The sequence below is a fragment of the Haliotis asinina genome, chromosome 12 (genome assembly GCF_037392515.1).
Source record: "Haliotis asinina isolate JCU_RB_2024 chromosome 12, JCU_Hal_asi_v2, whole genome shotgun sequence".
NCBI classification, from domain to species: Eukaryota; Metazoa; Mollusca; class Gastropoda; order Lepetellida; family Haliotidae; genus Haliotis; species Haliotis asinina.
The window spans coordinates 45,447,677-45,464,362 of record NC_090291.1 but is presented as its reverse complement, the minus strand read 5'-3'; the positions used below and the strand labels follow the sequence as shown (position 1 = coordinate 45,464,362).

Genomic DNA, 16,686 nt, shown 5'->3' with positions numbered 1-16,686 from the left:
AGAGTCAAGTGCATCTACAAGTTCAGTCTATCAAATGTAGTTTGATTTATCCCTTGACCAGCTTTTGCCAGCAATACCAATGCAATTAACTATATAATGTGAAGTCATCAAAATAAGAACAGGAATGAAGAGAAATACCAAAACACAGTACATGTACTGTAAATTTAATTCCTTATTTTTTCACTAGTTAACCCAAAGATACAAATATCCAAACCACAAGAACATGTCTGCCCACAACACCATCCCATCCAATCAGATTTTCTAACAGACATGCCACTCATTCTATCCAGAGCTTGAAATACAAAAATAAAATGCACCAGGTTGTTAACAAAGTGAAAATCTCCATGGCTTTGCAAGGTTTACTGTCATATAAATGCATGATACAAATCATAAATCAAGGCCTTTCTTTCCTCTGAACATTCAAAATCCAAATGAGCAACTTTGGTCCTTACACACAGGTCTGACAGGTGACAAGTTAAATTTTCAATCAAGGTGATTATCGTTTAAAACAGCGGTTGATTGTAAAATATCTTTTAAAAAAGAATCTGGTTAAAATATACAGTAAAAGGCACCAATGTCTAAAGCATATTAGATACAGGGCAAATTAAAGGTTCAGAACTCAGATTTTACATTTTGTGAACATACTGGATGAATCCTTCACTTAATGATTTGTAGCATGCTTTCAGTACGTAAGTGATACCAGAGAATGTGTTGTCAAAGCATTTTACCTAGAAGATAATGATCTCGATCGTGATCTGGATCTTTCTTCAGATCCTGACCTGGATCTTGATCGAGACTTTCGTGCCTTTTTCGCTTCGGCATTCTTCCCATTGGAATCCGCATCTTTCTGTACCTTAAGTGCCTTTTCATCTGAAAAAGAGGTTGCAAATTTACCATTTGACATTCTATCAATATAGTTAATTATACGTATTTAATACTATTTACTGCTGAAGAGAGCAGTTCTTAATTCCAGATATCAACTGCAAGTCTTGGATTGGCAATTAGAAGTTGCAAGAACCAAAAAAATAAATATGCAACAATGTTACTGTCTTTTACAGATAGATCAAAACAAAAGTACAGTATCACAAGACAAAACATATACTTCGAAAAGCTTCCCTTTCTCATTAGACAGGAAATGCAAAAATCCTGTGCAAAAGTGTGAGGTACTGTACTGTGAGAAGTTATAATTACTTTAATTCCAAATGATATTTTATTTCTTTTTCAAAATTTCAGTACACTGAAAAATCCTGTCTCACTGGAGTCAGTGGGTTGTTTTTCACATCAATCCTCTACATATTTCTGCATACCTAACAATATTAAAGAGTTCTAAGTCCCTTTTAACTTTAAGTAATGTGAAATTGACAACGATCTCATTAACTAGAAAAAAGTCCTCATGTGCATGGGTATTTATCTTCACTTATTACATTTCATGCAATATGAAGTGTCTAACATAAAAGATTGAAGTTAAGGCAAACAGAGTAAGACCAAAGAATCATTACTTTTCATTTCCACTTTAAGCGTCTCAGTTAAGAAAATAAAATGGCCAATTGCCGTGAATTGTTTGCAGATTTCTGGCCAATAACTTGAACATTAGTCGTCACAACAACTAAATCGCAAAATTAATACTAAACGAATATTTAAAAATACTTAGTTATACCAACAAATGCAACTATTAAATATCAAATGCAAAACCTGGAGGTAAGGGTTTGTCGTGCCGAAATGGATGACGAACATTCTTCCAAATTCTCAGACATGCAACGTTCGCATTATTTCACAAAGGCGTATATGTGAAAATATAACACCGACCATCAACTTCTACAGATCTAAGAACAACCAGTATACTTGGCCCTCAAATTTAATAACTTCACAAATGTGTCCCTGGAAGAGTGCTTACTGTCACGGTCGTGACTGACAACTTTGATGAGCAAATAGCGATCGGCCATTATGCACGAAGGGGGCTCCAGTTATTGTCTAGCACATAAACACGTGACACAAGCAAGTCAAACACAGGCACAAACCGACTACTTCAAAGAAGGAAGATACAACACATACATGCCATTGCTACTTGTTGCTAGACAGTCAAATGTACTTCAAGTGTAATATGCTTACTTTTGTCTGAAGATTTTGATATACTCCGCTTTCTGCCCATGGCTGTCTCAGACGCGGCAGGTGCGTTCCCAACGGCCTTGACCTCTTTCGACGTCACATCCGGAGAGACTACTTCCGGTTTACCTGCCAAATGCGTTTCGTCTGCTGAAGATTCGTCAGCTGTTGTACTTTCTTCACGGTGTTTCTTTTCTTCTGAAATGAAACAGCCACCGATAAATACCACTAGATAATAGTAGACAAGTAATAAACTGGTGTGTTGTTTGATATTTTCATTGACAAAACTTGTCAATGAGTAGCAAGCAGCAGACTGGTTCGAAAAAAGAAAAACAACCCGGATGAAAAGCATGTCCCCAGACCGAAATAGCTTTGTCAATTTTGGTTTATGTTTTCAAAGAACATTAATGATGTTGGTTCTGATATTTTTAGGAACCAATGTTAAGTCAGAATCAGAGATTTTTGTTTAAAAAAATGAACTGACATATTTTCAGAGTCGAATGTTATGTATCTCAGTTACGTTATGTATGTTACTATTTACGTAAATAATGTGCATTGTGTGTCAACTAAGTGTTTGCTTTAAAACATCTCCATGTCTCCATGTGAATGCATGATGATAATTTTTTTGTTTTTCATTTGCTAGCTCGCTCAAAATCCCTGTGAAACACATTGCAGTTTAGGGGTCAGTGATTAGGGGATGAAACCCAAGGAGTGTAGAGTTAGTTTTGAACAGTCTGTGATATTTCTTGAACAAGTAGTGCCATTTTTTCATTATGAGTTCTGGCCATGAATAAAAACTTCCCCTAGTCGCAGTTATTATCCAGAAATAAGGAATGAAATTAACAGTAATTGACTTAAATAGTCATCTTAAGTTAGTTTATGGAAGTTGAAGCCCAGATTTGACTGATATGAAAAATAAATTGATAGGCATTGACATATACACAAATTGCTCAGTCACATTTCATCAAGTTTGATTTGATTTACAGTTATCATAAATATTTTAATTCTAAATTTTCTATGGGTATTGTATAATAACCTAAATGTTGATATACTCCCAAACATAATATAACCTCGGCTGATTTTGCAACACAGAGTCAGATCCTGCAGAGAGAGTGAGTGAGTTTAGTTTTACGCCGCACTCAGCAATATTCCAGCTATATGGCAGCGGTCTGTAAATAATCGAGTCTGGACCCGACAGTCCAGTGACCAACAGCATGAGCACAATGTCATGTGTCAACCAAGACAGCAAGTCTGACCACCTGATCCCGTTAGTCGCTTCTTACAACAAGCATAGTCGCCTTTTATGGCAAGCATGGGTTGCTGAAGGCCTATTCTACCCAGGGACCTTCACAGGTTGCAGAGAGAGAGAGAGAGAGAGAAAGTGAGTGTGTATGCTCGCACACATCCACATCCACCATTCTGAAAGTTTATTAAATGACCATTGAAACTGAAAACAGGTGAAAATGAACTGTGCTTCTCCTCTATCACTGGTCATCTTACACAGTTCACTGAATGTATATAAAAACATTCACTAACATATGTCCTGGAAATGAGACAGACTATTTCCATATTATATTTATCATTTGTTTTACATTGGTTAAACAGATCAAAAGATCAGTATCAGAAAATGGAAAATTATAAGCTCAGTATATTATAATGAATAAAAAATTCTCGGAAAATGATTGGAGATAGAACACTTGACCCCCCAAAATCATGATTTTTCTAAAAACCAAAGTGTACTAAGTGTTGAAAACACAGCCAAAAATCATAATTATATAGATATTGCTAGCTATTCCTTTTTACCAGGTTGCATTTTTGTCGTTTAAACCTTTTTTTTATACTTTTATACAATTACTTTCATGAAGACTATATTCAATGAAATAAAGCAGAAATAAGAACAGAGTTAAATGTTCCATTACCATGATGAAAATCACTTTATAATTGGTAAATCTCAAATGATGAAATTGTGCTTGCTCCTTGGGCAGTTGACAGAACACTCGAAAAGTAACAAGATGTGGTTTTAGATGGAGATAGAACAAAGTTTGCTTTTGAAAAGGCACTTTCAAAGCAATAAAGCTCTGTAAAACGTTGCTAGAGTAACAGATTATGATCTAAAGCCTACCCGAGCACACCAACACATTTTGTCAAAAGTGGACTTAGAACACTGGTTTCCGGGTGACAACATCACATTTACGTAAAAATCATGCACATAAAATCTTGCAATAGGCTAGTACTCTCAGACTCTCCGCGTTCAGTGCATATGTCTGCAAACAAGAGAAAAGTCTGGTCAACAGATATGCAAATTAGCTTGGTGTTTCCAGGCTGGGTACTGACTGTGCCAGGACATGGAGCTCCTAGTAACCACATGACAATGCTATTTCTCAGTTGTCAACGTGAGGAGTGAAACAAAGCTGATTACCATAGACAGCAGAGTTCAAAAACAATTATTGACAGTACTACCCACCAGAAGGCAGGAAGTGTATTGATTAAAAAATTAAGGCAATGAAAATGGTTTCAGCCCAGTGCTTTTCCCATCCACATAAGGACTTTGGTTCCACTGAACTGTTTTTGTGTTTCATTTAACCATATTTTTGTTGTTGTCAATACAATGCCTCTTAATCTTAAAATAATTAAAAATCTAATTGTCTTGTGTAAAGAAACTTATTGAATAGCCTATTCTGCAAAGGCCAAAATATCAGATTAAGAGCTTGTTAAATTTCATGATCAGTACTAAACATAATTTACTGTCCCCAAACACTCTCAAAGAAAATTTCCATTCATGTTCCTCTTTTTCTTAACTTGACAAAACATTGTGACCATCATCACACATTTTAAGTGAATCACATTTGTCGACTGACTGGGTTTGGTTTTATGCTGCTTTTAGCAATATTCCAGCAACATCATGGCGGAGAACACCAGAAATGGCCTTCACACAAATTATCCATGTGGGCATTCAAGCCAACACCTTAACCACTAGGCTACCCCACCTGTAGACAATGTTCAGAGATACCTTGGACACTTTGTCAAACACCCCTTCCATACATAGTATCCCTCTCTTACACACAAAAAATAAAATGCCTTCAAGTTCACACCTCTGAGAAAATTGGAGGAAAAATCTATTACTGTTATGTGGCCCCTCAATAAACCTCATCTTACATGCTTTTTAGTTATTAAAATGCCTGTGTGTCACATGTACAATGAGGCATTGATTCAGGGTTGCATACTGACCTCACACAATTTCTTTGGAACAGAGGGTTTCCAAACAATTATTTTAAGGAAATACAAGCCGTGAATAATAATAAAATAAAAAAACATTACCTGCACAACTGTAGTAAACATCACTGAACAAAAGTGAAATATTTCATATTAACACTTAAAGTGAATAAATGTGTTTTCCACAGCAAGAAACAATCCTGCATTGTGTAAAATCCAGTGAGCACGAGTTTAGCTTCACTCAGCTTTAGTAATATTCCAGCAATATCATGGCGGAGCACACCAGAAATGGGCTTCTCACATCTTGGCCATGTAAGGAATTGAACCTGGGTCGCTGGTGTGACAAGTGAACCATTTGGCTACCCCACCACCTCTTGTAAAATCCTTGCCAAGCATGCCACAAGTTTTACAGCAAGTGCAATTCTACACAATTATCAAGGTCAAACATATTTCACCTAAGAATTCGAAGAAAATTAAATTCAGTTGAAAGATGACATTTTTCTACAGCTTAACAGATTTCATGACATAAAGGGTGAGTTCTGTGTTTAAATGAAAACACGTGCTGATGTTTCATTGGTCCATTTTATCAGCTCGCTCAGCGTACTTCCTCAACGTGCTCAAAACCTTCATCACTTACGGGATTCTGGAACTTGATGTCAGCCTGAGTGAGTGAGGGGGTGAGTGAAGAAAGAGGAGAGGGAGGAAATGAGTGATAGAGTGGATGGAAAGTGAGATAGTGAGTGGTAGAGTTGTTGAGTGAGTAAGGAATAGTGAGTGAGTTGATGGGGGATGGTGAGTGGGTGGGTGGGGAATGCTGGTTTAGTGAGTGGGGAAATGGTGATTGAGTGGGAGAGTTGAAGGTGGCGGTGAGTAAAGGGGAGGAGGTGAAAAGAGTGTGTGTGTGTGTGTGAGGGAAGGGGGGGGGGGGGAATGGTGAGCGGGTGAGTTGGTGGTGAGGAGTGAGGGAGGAAGTGAGTGATGGAATCAATGGAGAGAGTGGGCCAACTAGTTTTATCTGACATAATAATCCTCAGTCAAAAATTCCAAAATCTAATGAATATTGTTACTTTTTCTGTGAAACTGGAAGTGGCAGAAACTGTTTTGAAAAAAAGAAAAAAAATATGTCTACAGTATATTATCATTTATGAGCTGACCTGTGTATAAGCCAACAGCCTAACTTGACCCAAAGAATCAGTTTCAAAATGGTATGTTTCGTGCATAAGCAGACCCCCCACATCCGATATCTGCCAGTGTAGAGTCTTGGATTTAAAACATAAGTATGGTCATGGTCAATCCACACCACAAGACATCTCACAGTTACTGTCTTGGATGTAAAGCGTAAGTATGCAAAGTGAGAATAATATCTAACAAAGATTATACTGACTATTATTCTACAAATCCATGTTTGTTTTCCGTTCTATATCCACAATAATATGTTAAATCTGACAGAACAAAAATTATAAACTATTTCCCCCTATTTTATAGTTCCTTGACTTGATTCACCCTCAGGTTACTTTTTAAAGCAAAGGAATTCTTATCGCTGTAAATATTTCAAAGCAGCATATTCCAGAATCTATCTTTTTATATAGCATATGTCAGTAGGAAAGATAGCCCATCCCAACGTCTGAAATGAGTGTATTTTGTGGTGGACAGGTTGAAAAAGAATCTAGTCCGTCCTCATGTCGGGTCGGTGATGTAGATGTTGATGACTTGTCTGATGATTAGTTCTGTAATGTAACCAGATGATTCCTCTAGGAGAGATTTAACAGTCCAAGCTGTGTGTGCTTATTAAATGATAGCTTTAAAATAAAACAAACCAGTTTTAAGTCTTGAAATGGTGTTTTATTAATATTTGGAGGACAGGCTAGATTTTGGCAGGACTGTGGACAGGCTAGATTTTCTACATCTTTCCTACACTGCATATGTTGTCTTCGTTTCAAAGGAACTGATGATGGAAATAAATATTCACTATGTACTTGACATTTTGAGCTGTGAATGGATATCACTATTTCCACAAACCTTCCCATTATGTTTCCACAGGAAGCATGTGAACACAATGCATACATTATTTATCCAACATAGACAAGGACCTTCTTTTGTCAGGTAATGCTTTCAATATATGTATGATGCAGCTCTGGAACAAGCAGGATTGACCTTTAGGAGACATCAATGTGCAATGCAGCTGTGTAAAAGATCGGGGTGTCGGATTACAGGTGGGCGGCTCGCCTTAAGCAAATCCTACTTTCAACAGTCGGGCTGCTACCCTTTCTATCATAAACTTTCATTCCTGGCAGCAATCTGTGCAAGTTTAGAGGCCTGGTAAGTTACTATTGTCTATATCACACAGCAGGTGCTCTGTACTGTTGTATAACAAGCCTATGTGTTTTACTCCAGGTTGTCACAGTAATCATAGGTCTACAATGATGTATTTTGTCACATGTACCTACATGTGTGGCATTTGCTGTTTGATTCTTGGGTCTGTGGATTTTGATGTTTCTTGCTGTATGTATGATACAAAATGGTTGTACACACATAAGTTTCTTAAAAATATTACCATATTTTCATATACACATATTACTCTTCTGTCAACAGAACTAACTTTTGACTGATTAAATTGAAAATACTGTGTCATGGAATATACATTTTTCCAATGCAGTGTGCCATTTCCAGCTGTATAAGTTACTTGGATGAAGAAACACAAACTGACCAAACTAGATCGCAACTGTACAACACAAAAGACCTAACACAGGGAAGTGTTATGGTGGACCTTTTCAACTTAAGACTCAATTTCCAACCTTTTAATCTAGTTATCCAACAGAGGTCACACGATATCATTTAACGTATCTCAGTATAACAGGATCTCAAATACACAGTTATGATCTGTGTGTTGTTAACTGTTGATGTGACCCACTAAGGAATACTACAGTTCATCTATTTATGACAAGAACTGCTTTAGGGAGCTATTCGAATAGCCATGAGAGTGTTTGGAACATTGGGACACTGTAAACTCACGCTGCTAAATCAGGAAAATCAATAATTTTTCCCTCCTCAAATAAACAGGATAGTGTTACATCTGACATTTACACTGCAGGAGGTACAGAACCAGTTCATGTATTTTTTATTCAAATTGACAGAAAGAAATCAATTTGTGGTGGAGATCTTTACAGACCACAGAATTAAGGTTTCAATACTCATGTTAAAGGAGACTGTGCAATCTAACCATGTGCTTAAGTAATGTTCTTTTGATTCAAGTAATTTGTTACAGTGTCTGTTGAAAGTAACACAAAATGATAAGCAAAAGACACAAGTGATATGTGATCAAATTAAATCTTTTGTCAAGATTAAGGCTACAAGGAAGCGGCAATAGGTTCTCAAATGTTCAAACAATTCAATACCCTTCCTGTTTCATTAAAGAAGGAATAACCTTCTGATACTTTGTTGCAAAGAAACTCAGAAGAATCGGGAAAATATACGTTTTGTCCATTTGTTTTTTGAGTATGGTTTTACGCCGATTTTAGCAATATTCCAGCAATATCACAGTGGGTGGGTGGGTTGGAGGTGACACCAGATATGGGCTTCACACACTGTGCCCATTGAGGGAACTGAACCCAGGTCTTTGACATATGAGCAAATGCTTTAGCCACTAGGCTCCCCCAGCCACCCCTTGTCCATTAAGATCTGGTTGGGAAAGGAATGGAAATTCTGCTTGAGGTCTACAAGCTGCACTGTCAATAAACATCTTAATATTCTTAGGCAATATTATCAAGTCTTTTTTCACTAAGGCATGTACCAACTGCAATTAATTCCATTCCAAAAATGACACACACATTAATGAATGAATGTAACTAATCTGTAACTTGTTAGTGAAATATGCAGTCTGGACATCATATTATGTACATTATTCATGCAACAATGAAATAACCTAGAAAAACATTGGTAATCATTGATAAATCTTTGCATGTGTGTAATACATTAATATAAAGACTGAATACACATGGTGCATTGGATAACCTTTTCAAACTTTCTCTACACACACGCACACGCACACGCACACGCACACGCAAAATATGTCAAATGACACTGAAACAAACAATTTTCAACAATTGTTACATGGAAATCCAGAACACACTGTATTCTGTGAAATACATGTTTTAAAAAGAAATAAAACATGAAAATATTGACTTGCATGTGTAGATTTTCTGTCTTTGTAGCAGTGCTCACATATTACAGACTGGTTTTAACAGTAAGGACAGATTTTGTTCAATGGAGCATGGCGCTTAATGTGGTGAATATGGCACTGCTGTAATAATTCCTTCTTCGTTCAGGCTTCCAGATGCAGGGAAAAACACACCATGCTTCTTAAATAAAATAGGCTGATATCCTTGTGATGATTCTTTCAGTAAGCCTTTAACTTTGGAAGTTCTACATTATCCTGGCATGGCTGCCATTGATATGCTATTGATTCCAGTGTTTTACAGGACACATAGTTTCTTCAGTCGGTGGATTTAACTGCAGCTTAGACAGGACTGTTTATTTGCTACAGATCACCTTTCCTTAACAGCTACTTCCAGAAACGTGATACACTTTTAATGAATAACCTCCAGACTGTCGAGATATAAATGAACATTTGTGTTCTGAGCATGTAGATTTCCTATTCACTTAGATGACTTCAGCCACAAAACTGAAGCCAAAGTCTAGAAATATTCTCAGCTGATAATAGTCCACATAAGACTCTACAAAAAATGGTTCTGATAGCAACATTTGGAATCTAGTTGAAAATGTTTCCGGCACTGACCATTAAGTTCAGAGAATGTTGACGGAGGCTCCAAAAGTGTGAAAAGGAAACTAAACATTTTTTGGTCACAAAACTGACAAAATTGTAAAAAATGTATTGAAAACAATTCCCTAATGTCAGGAAATGAAATCAGTAAAACACTTGACACAAGCTCTGATATGGCTGTATATACTGGTAATCGTTAAGGTTAAGTGCACTTAAGTTCATCTGCTCAGAGAATAAGGAGATCTAAATGTAAGGAGAACTAGATGCTTAGTTTTTACATTACGATATTAACTGCAATTTTTAAATACCTACAAAATGAGGAAAATATGAACTTTCCCCAAAAAAATGTTTCAAGAAATAATGTTGTTTATCAATTTGTCAAGAGCAATTAGTTCAGAATCCTGATTATATCCTAGAATAATAATTTCTCTGTCAGTAGTGAGACAAATGCTGTCGTGTGCTTTTCGAAAATTGGTGTCAGTTAAAAAAGGGTGTTTCCATCTGTGACATTGGTCCCTTTTTTAACTGTGATTTCAATTCTTACTTTTACGTCTGCTCATCTAAATGTTGTTCCTGTAAGTATAGCACCTCAGCCATTCTCTGGTGTCATTCCCTGGTTTGGTTCATTTTACCAGCCGTTATGACTCAGCATGTGCATATAATTGCTACCCAGCAGCTGTGTGACACTATGATCTATGAAACAGACATCTATTTCCTTGAGAGTCTGAAGTATTAGTCTATGGTGTGTCTCATCATCTTCAACAAAACATCCCTTCAGCATTTCTGGATGGATCTAGGTCTGTTTACATGGAAGGTTTGTTCAGTTGTTTATTTTGATAATGTTGATGAAAGTAGATAAATGCTTTCAGTATCTGTTGTATTCTTACAAACCTATTTGTACAAACCATGCATGAGGCAATATAATTAGGTGTATTATGAGACAATACATTATCCTCCAATCCCTGTGGTGACCTGTCCATGACATCTCTGAGTTGTTCACCAACATAGCCCTTAATTCTGTACACAACGTAATGTATATCTGGTTTCCTTCCTCTCCTTTGTATAATAAGTCAAAGACATTGGAACTGGGAGTCTTTTTTGCGCTCTTCCATATCAATTGGCCACATTAAGTTGTTCAATCGACTAGTGATCTGTGTAAGTGGTGTATTTATCTCCAATAATCCTGGTCAAAGGGTAAGTAGGGTGACACCTGGGGCAGAAGCAGATGTTCAGCCAAAATACAATGTTCATTATTTTCTGACAAGTGAACAGATGTTCCATGTCTTTAAAACAAAACAGACATAGGCTTCCCTGAACCATACTGAAACAAAGGTCAAAATTACCTCATTCACCTACAAGTGATCTTCAAAAATGAAACCCCTTCAGTAGTTCTTCTTTAAATGCATCAATAGCTTTTAAACAAAACCTGCTGATGATTTAGTCACTGCTCTTGTACCATTTTCCATGTGTAATCCTTTTAGATATTACATGTCATACACTCAACACACACCTTTTTCCATTCCAGGTCTGATATGGCACCATTATGAAAGTATTCAACTTAATTAACACTGTTAATGAGTGAGTTTAGATATACATTGCTTCTAGTGATAGTCTAGCAATATCACAGTGAGAACATCAGAAATGGGCCTTCAGCATGACAACCAAACGCATTAACCACTAGGCCACCCACTACCCTGAATAGCACAGCAGATGTCAAAACAGTCAATATTTTTGGCAAAAAAAAAGTTAAGTTTGTTCTTTTGATACACTTCACTTCAGGTTTCACTCATATGCATCTGCTGAAAGACCTTCAAATTGTCCGCCAGTTGTTAGCATGTATGTGTCATTTACTGTCTGGGGAACAGTAAGTAATGGTGTATGTGCAAACATTTGTAAATACAAACAATTATCATAAAATTTCACTGCTTGATCTTAGCTCAATCAGCTCTTTGAACATGTGAAGAGAAATATGAGCTAGCTCAGCTAACGTCTTTCTTGCAAACAAGACAGTAGTAGCAGCATCTACACTCAAACATGTAATATCAAAACACTTATATCAAATGATGTCCACAGGACAAATCACATAGTCAAGACATAGTAAATCTTACAAAATGGGGAAGGACCACTTCAACAACCAGATCTATTTAAAATCAATGATGAGGTGGATAGGCCTGGCTAAAATATGATTATCCAGAGAGTGTAAGAATGCATACAGGAGGGTGTAGGTGTCACAGAAATAGAGCTCACGAGAAAGATCAACAACCATTGCCACTAAGGTGACAAAATCCCCCACTGCAAATTATCAAATCAAACTTTGAAAGTAATGAGAGTGAAGGTTGTAATTTAAGATGAAGTTAAATGTCAACAAAAAGATGACAAGTCAGTCTCTCATGATATCTTGCTCTATAGTTGCTCTATGGAGAAAATCCAGTGAACCATTCTTGAGATAAGAATTTTTAATGATAATCAATATAAAAATAGTATCACCAACAACATCCACACATAAACTAATGTGATGAAGTATTGTTATATCTACTTACATAATACACAAAGATACATCTTCATTCACTGACAGCTTCTAAATTACATACCTGATGCAATTTTGCTGGTTTCCAAGCATAAATATGTCATCAGTAACCAATGATGTAAAATATGTCAATTTCTTTTAAACATTTTTGGCATTTTGACTCAAAAGTTATTTCTCCAATATTCATCAAAAATCAATTAGTAATTACTTTATGATGTTTTGCTAAGTTACCTTTATCTTACCTTCATGTAAAATGCTTTAATTTTATTGGTCGATGATTCATAAACCAGTTTCTGGAAAAAAATCTTACCCACTGCCACTGGATATGACAAACTCTCCACTGTATGACGTCATAATTTGGAAAAACTATTACCCAGTGCCACTGGAAAAGCCAGACTCTCCACCATATGACATCAAAATGTGCACACAGTCCATGAAAAATTGTTCAATTTGCTGTTTTTTGAGTTCCCTATGTACTTTCTATCTATTTATTTTACTAACTATCACTGCTTTGATATTTATTTCATAATCATTTGTATCATTTGCCCACTCAACTTAAACATAATTAACCATTTTTATAGCAGTTTTAAGCTTGTTAGAATATGTTTCACTGATTGTAAAAATCCAGCCAAGATTCAGACGCCATTTTGTTTACATGTCAGTTGATAGTGAGCATTACAATCTTTGTAATAACAAAAATGATATTTTGTTCACTTAACACTTAACACGGTGTTAAGATAAATATTTTGTAAACTTCTTCCTGAAGTAACACGGGCTGATGTACATCTTTTTGTAGCAGTGTCATCCATCGTCTACCGGCTTGAACAACACTGCTACAAAGAGGTGTCAACTTATTCAGAAACTCTGCACTCCATACACCTCATAAAGATAAAGTCTTCCCTGACAACAGTAAATGAATAATGAACATGTAAAACACTATATGCTTTAGTTTAAAAAAACCCATCAAACCCAAATATGACAAATGTGACAAAACATATTTAGTTACATCTTTTACATCTTAATGACCCAACATGCATGAGGAAAATGGAATGCAAAAGATCTGTAAGCCATCAAAATATAATGCAAAAGTAACCACGATAGTGATTTACTGCACAGCACTGTGTGAATCCAAACTCATTCCCCTGAACACAGCTTCTTACTGACATTTGTGTCAGCTGAGTACAAATACTACTGATTACACTACAATGTTGCAGTAATTGGCTTTGTTATGTAATTATAATAACGTCTGTATTGTGTCCTCAAACCACTTGTCCAACTGCTCTCAGCAAGTGGCTAATTGTTTCTGCGCTTTACATGTCTGTGCTAAGCTCAAATCCAAAATATGAAACAAGTAAATGATATTTGTAACTTCACAAGATGAATATGCATATTTAAGTGCACTATGACAATATCACAGATGTGCATATTTATCTCGTCAAAAGCACGCTAGTAATATCACAGGTGTTAGTAAGGCGACATAGCAATAATGTTCCCCAGGAATATCTGGTCTGAACGTCATACTACAAGACAGCACACATGTCACATACCCAGTCTGATTCTCTCTAGCCAAAATACGAAACATTCATATTTTTCTAATGCCAGTCTTGAGCCACAAGAAAGAACTCCTTTGATCTCATAAACATGTATTGTCTTACCTGTGGCTTAGATATGGAGGATGAATGTACTCTTGATCTGTCCACTATTTTCATATATTCAGAATAAATGTATACCATTTCAATGTAGAACAAATCCCATTACTGTTACGTTTTTCCAGCTACATGTGTTACAAAACATCAATAAATATATAAAATTAAATGGGGTCTAATATGAATAAATGTAAATTTGACTATCAGTAGGCTGGGAGGTCGTGTTTTTCTCATTGATGTCATAATATCATCAACATACTATTACAAGGTCTTACCTTTGTAAATACTAAAATTTCTTTTCGGTTACTTTACTGGAAATAAATGTATTAAATGTTGCAGCATACTGAACCACTAATGGATTTAGTAATTTATTCAATTATTTCTAGAAAAGAATTTGGTTAAATGAATATCATTGTGCATCCACCATCACACAGCACATACATATTTCCTTGGCTTCAAATTTTATCATTTTTAAGTGGAGATAACAATAATCCACAATACAACATCAAAAAAATTCAAACAAAAATTATTCCTAGATCTACAGTTGGTTCAACTGATACACATTTTTTGCAGTCTGTAAATATATACAAATACAATGTGTCTTACATTTTGTAAGCTTTCAGATGTTGAGAGAAAACAGCTTGAGGCTTATCCTAATTCATCCTGGTATCAATCCTTTCGTCATTGTCAACATGGTGCAACATCATATATCAAAGTTGTTTACCAACAAGGCTACAACAGCAGAGGTTATAGTGTGGTGTAGCAAAACTAGTGTACAAGTTGTACACTTGTCCCATACCATAAATATTAGGGAGAATTTGCATGAAACCAATTCTTGCTTGTGAGTCAGTGTCATTTAATACACAAATCATGGAATTTATTTGGTGTTTACGTTCCCATACAGAGACATAAAATGCCAGGCAAACAGATACATTACTGTTTCCTGACAACCTAAAAATCGTGTAACTTGAGTTTCTTTCGGAAAAAGCGTAAATATAAGCTAGGGTCTAATAACACATTACTACACTGCACGACACAAAAAGATGTCTGCTGGAGGATTTGTCTGTCAATGATAAAAAACAGTCAACATAGTTGTTAATGTCAACACATCTCTTTTACAGAACTGACTGGGGAGTAATTTGCATTTATTGACAAACACATTTGTGAAACTCATATTTCTGCTTGTGTAAATACAAAAATATTGAAATCAATTCTTAAAACATAAATTAAAATGGATTTCCCCAAGTATGTGGCTTTACTGACAAATGATTGTAGATTTTTGTACCAAGACAATTTTTCAGCAGGATAAATGAATGAATACAAATGTTTGTAAGAAATAATTTTTAAAGACATATTTTACTGATAGAACTTAGAAGGTTAATACTGTTTTTCAATTTGTTTGCCTGCTTTTCAATTTATTAGCAGTATATTTTTTTTAATTCTCATTTATCAAATACATTTATATAAGAATTACAGAAATGCCTGATTACTGGGCATATATGACATTTTCAATATGACCACCATGCAGCCATATTTAAGATCAAATAAGAACTTTATTCCTTGACAGCATTTCTGTACGCTTTCAAGTATCAGTTTCATAACCTTCCGTGTTTAATATGATATAATGAAAAATCCAACCAGGAACTTGTGTAAATTGAACTTTGAACATAAGGAAACAGAAGCGACCCAAACTGTCCATTCAACTTCAGATAATAGTTTTTAGGATTTACATCTATGGTTTAACTTCCTGTTTTGGCCTCTCAGTCATTGGCATTAGGGTGAGTTTCATGGCTATAGAAGTTCTCCATTATTACAATGAGCGATATTTCGGTGAGGCTACTCACACAATCATCAAACAAGCTGAATCAACGGCTTATGTGGAAATTCTTTTATCTGTCTATCTAACATAATGCATTCTAAAATCAGATTCAATATACCCTTAAATAGTCACAGTAACTGTTGAGTGAAACATCGTAAAACAGAGAACATATATGAAATATAAGGACTTGACACCTTCAAGGAACAACCCTGTCAATATTTCTTCTACCATGTAGAAAATTGTGTCGGTACCTAGGTTGGTTGTTTGTTTATTTATTTATTTATTATTTAACTCCTCACTCATCCAAATTGAGTCTGGACTGGACAATACAGTGATCAATAGCATGAGCACTGGTCTATGCAAATGGAACATGACAACAAGTCAGCGAGTCTGACCACTCAATCGTCAAGCATGTCCCAGTATCTGGGACACATGACAATGAGACATCTGCTTTTACTAGCTAATATAATGAGATGGCAATGTGGCTGAATACCTTCAATACCTGGCTTGTTGGATATACAGCAAGTACTTATTCCAACTGAGATATTTTGGTAACAATAACAGTGGATTAGATTGTTCTTCAGGGAATTTCATCTGT

General features: G+C 35.8%; 1 protein-coding gene across 2 annotated transcripts in view; it reads right to left on the bottom strand.

The window, feature by feature from the left end:
• The window catches only part of LOC137258897 (apoptotic chromatin condensation inducer in the nucleus-like), a 55,680-nt gene that overhangs the window by 30,329 nt on the left and 8,665 nt on the right, over window positions 1-16,686 (bottom strand). The window contains exons 5-6 of one of the 2 annotated variants that reach the window (XM_067796593.1): window positions 2,110-2,301; window positions 729-870 (exon numbers count right to left, since the gene is read on the bottom strand). In XM_067796593.1, coding sequence (XP_067652694.1) covers window positions 729-870; window positions 2,110-2,301 — 334 coding nt within the window. The remainder of the gene's footprint in view (window positions 1-728; window positions 871-2,109; window positions 2,302-16,686) is intronic. The other variant, XM_067796594.1, reaches the window with a different exon arrangement.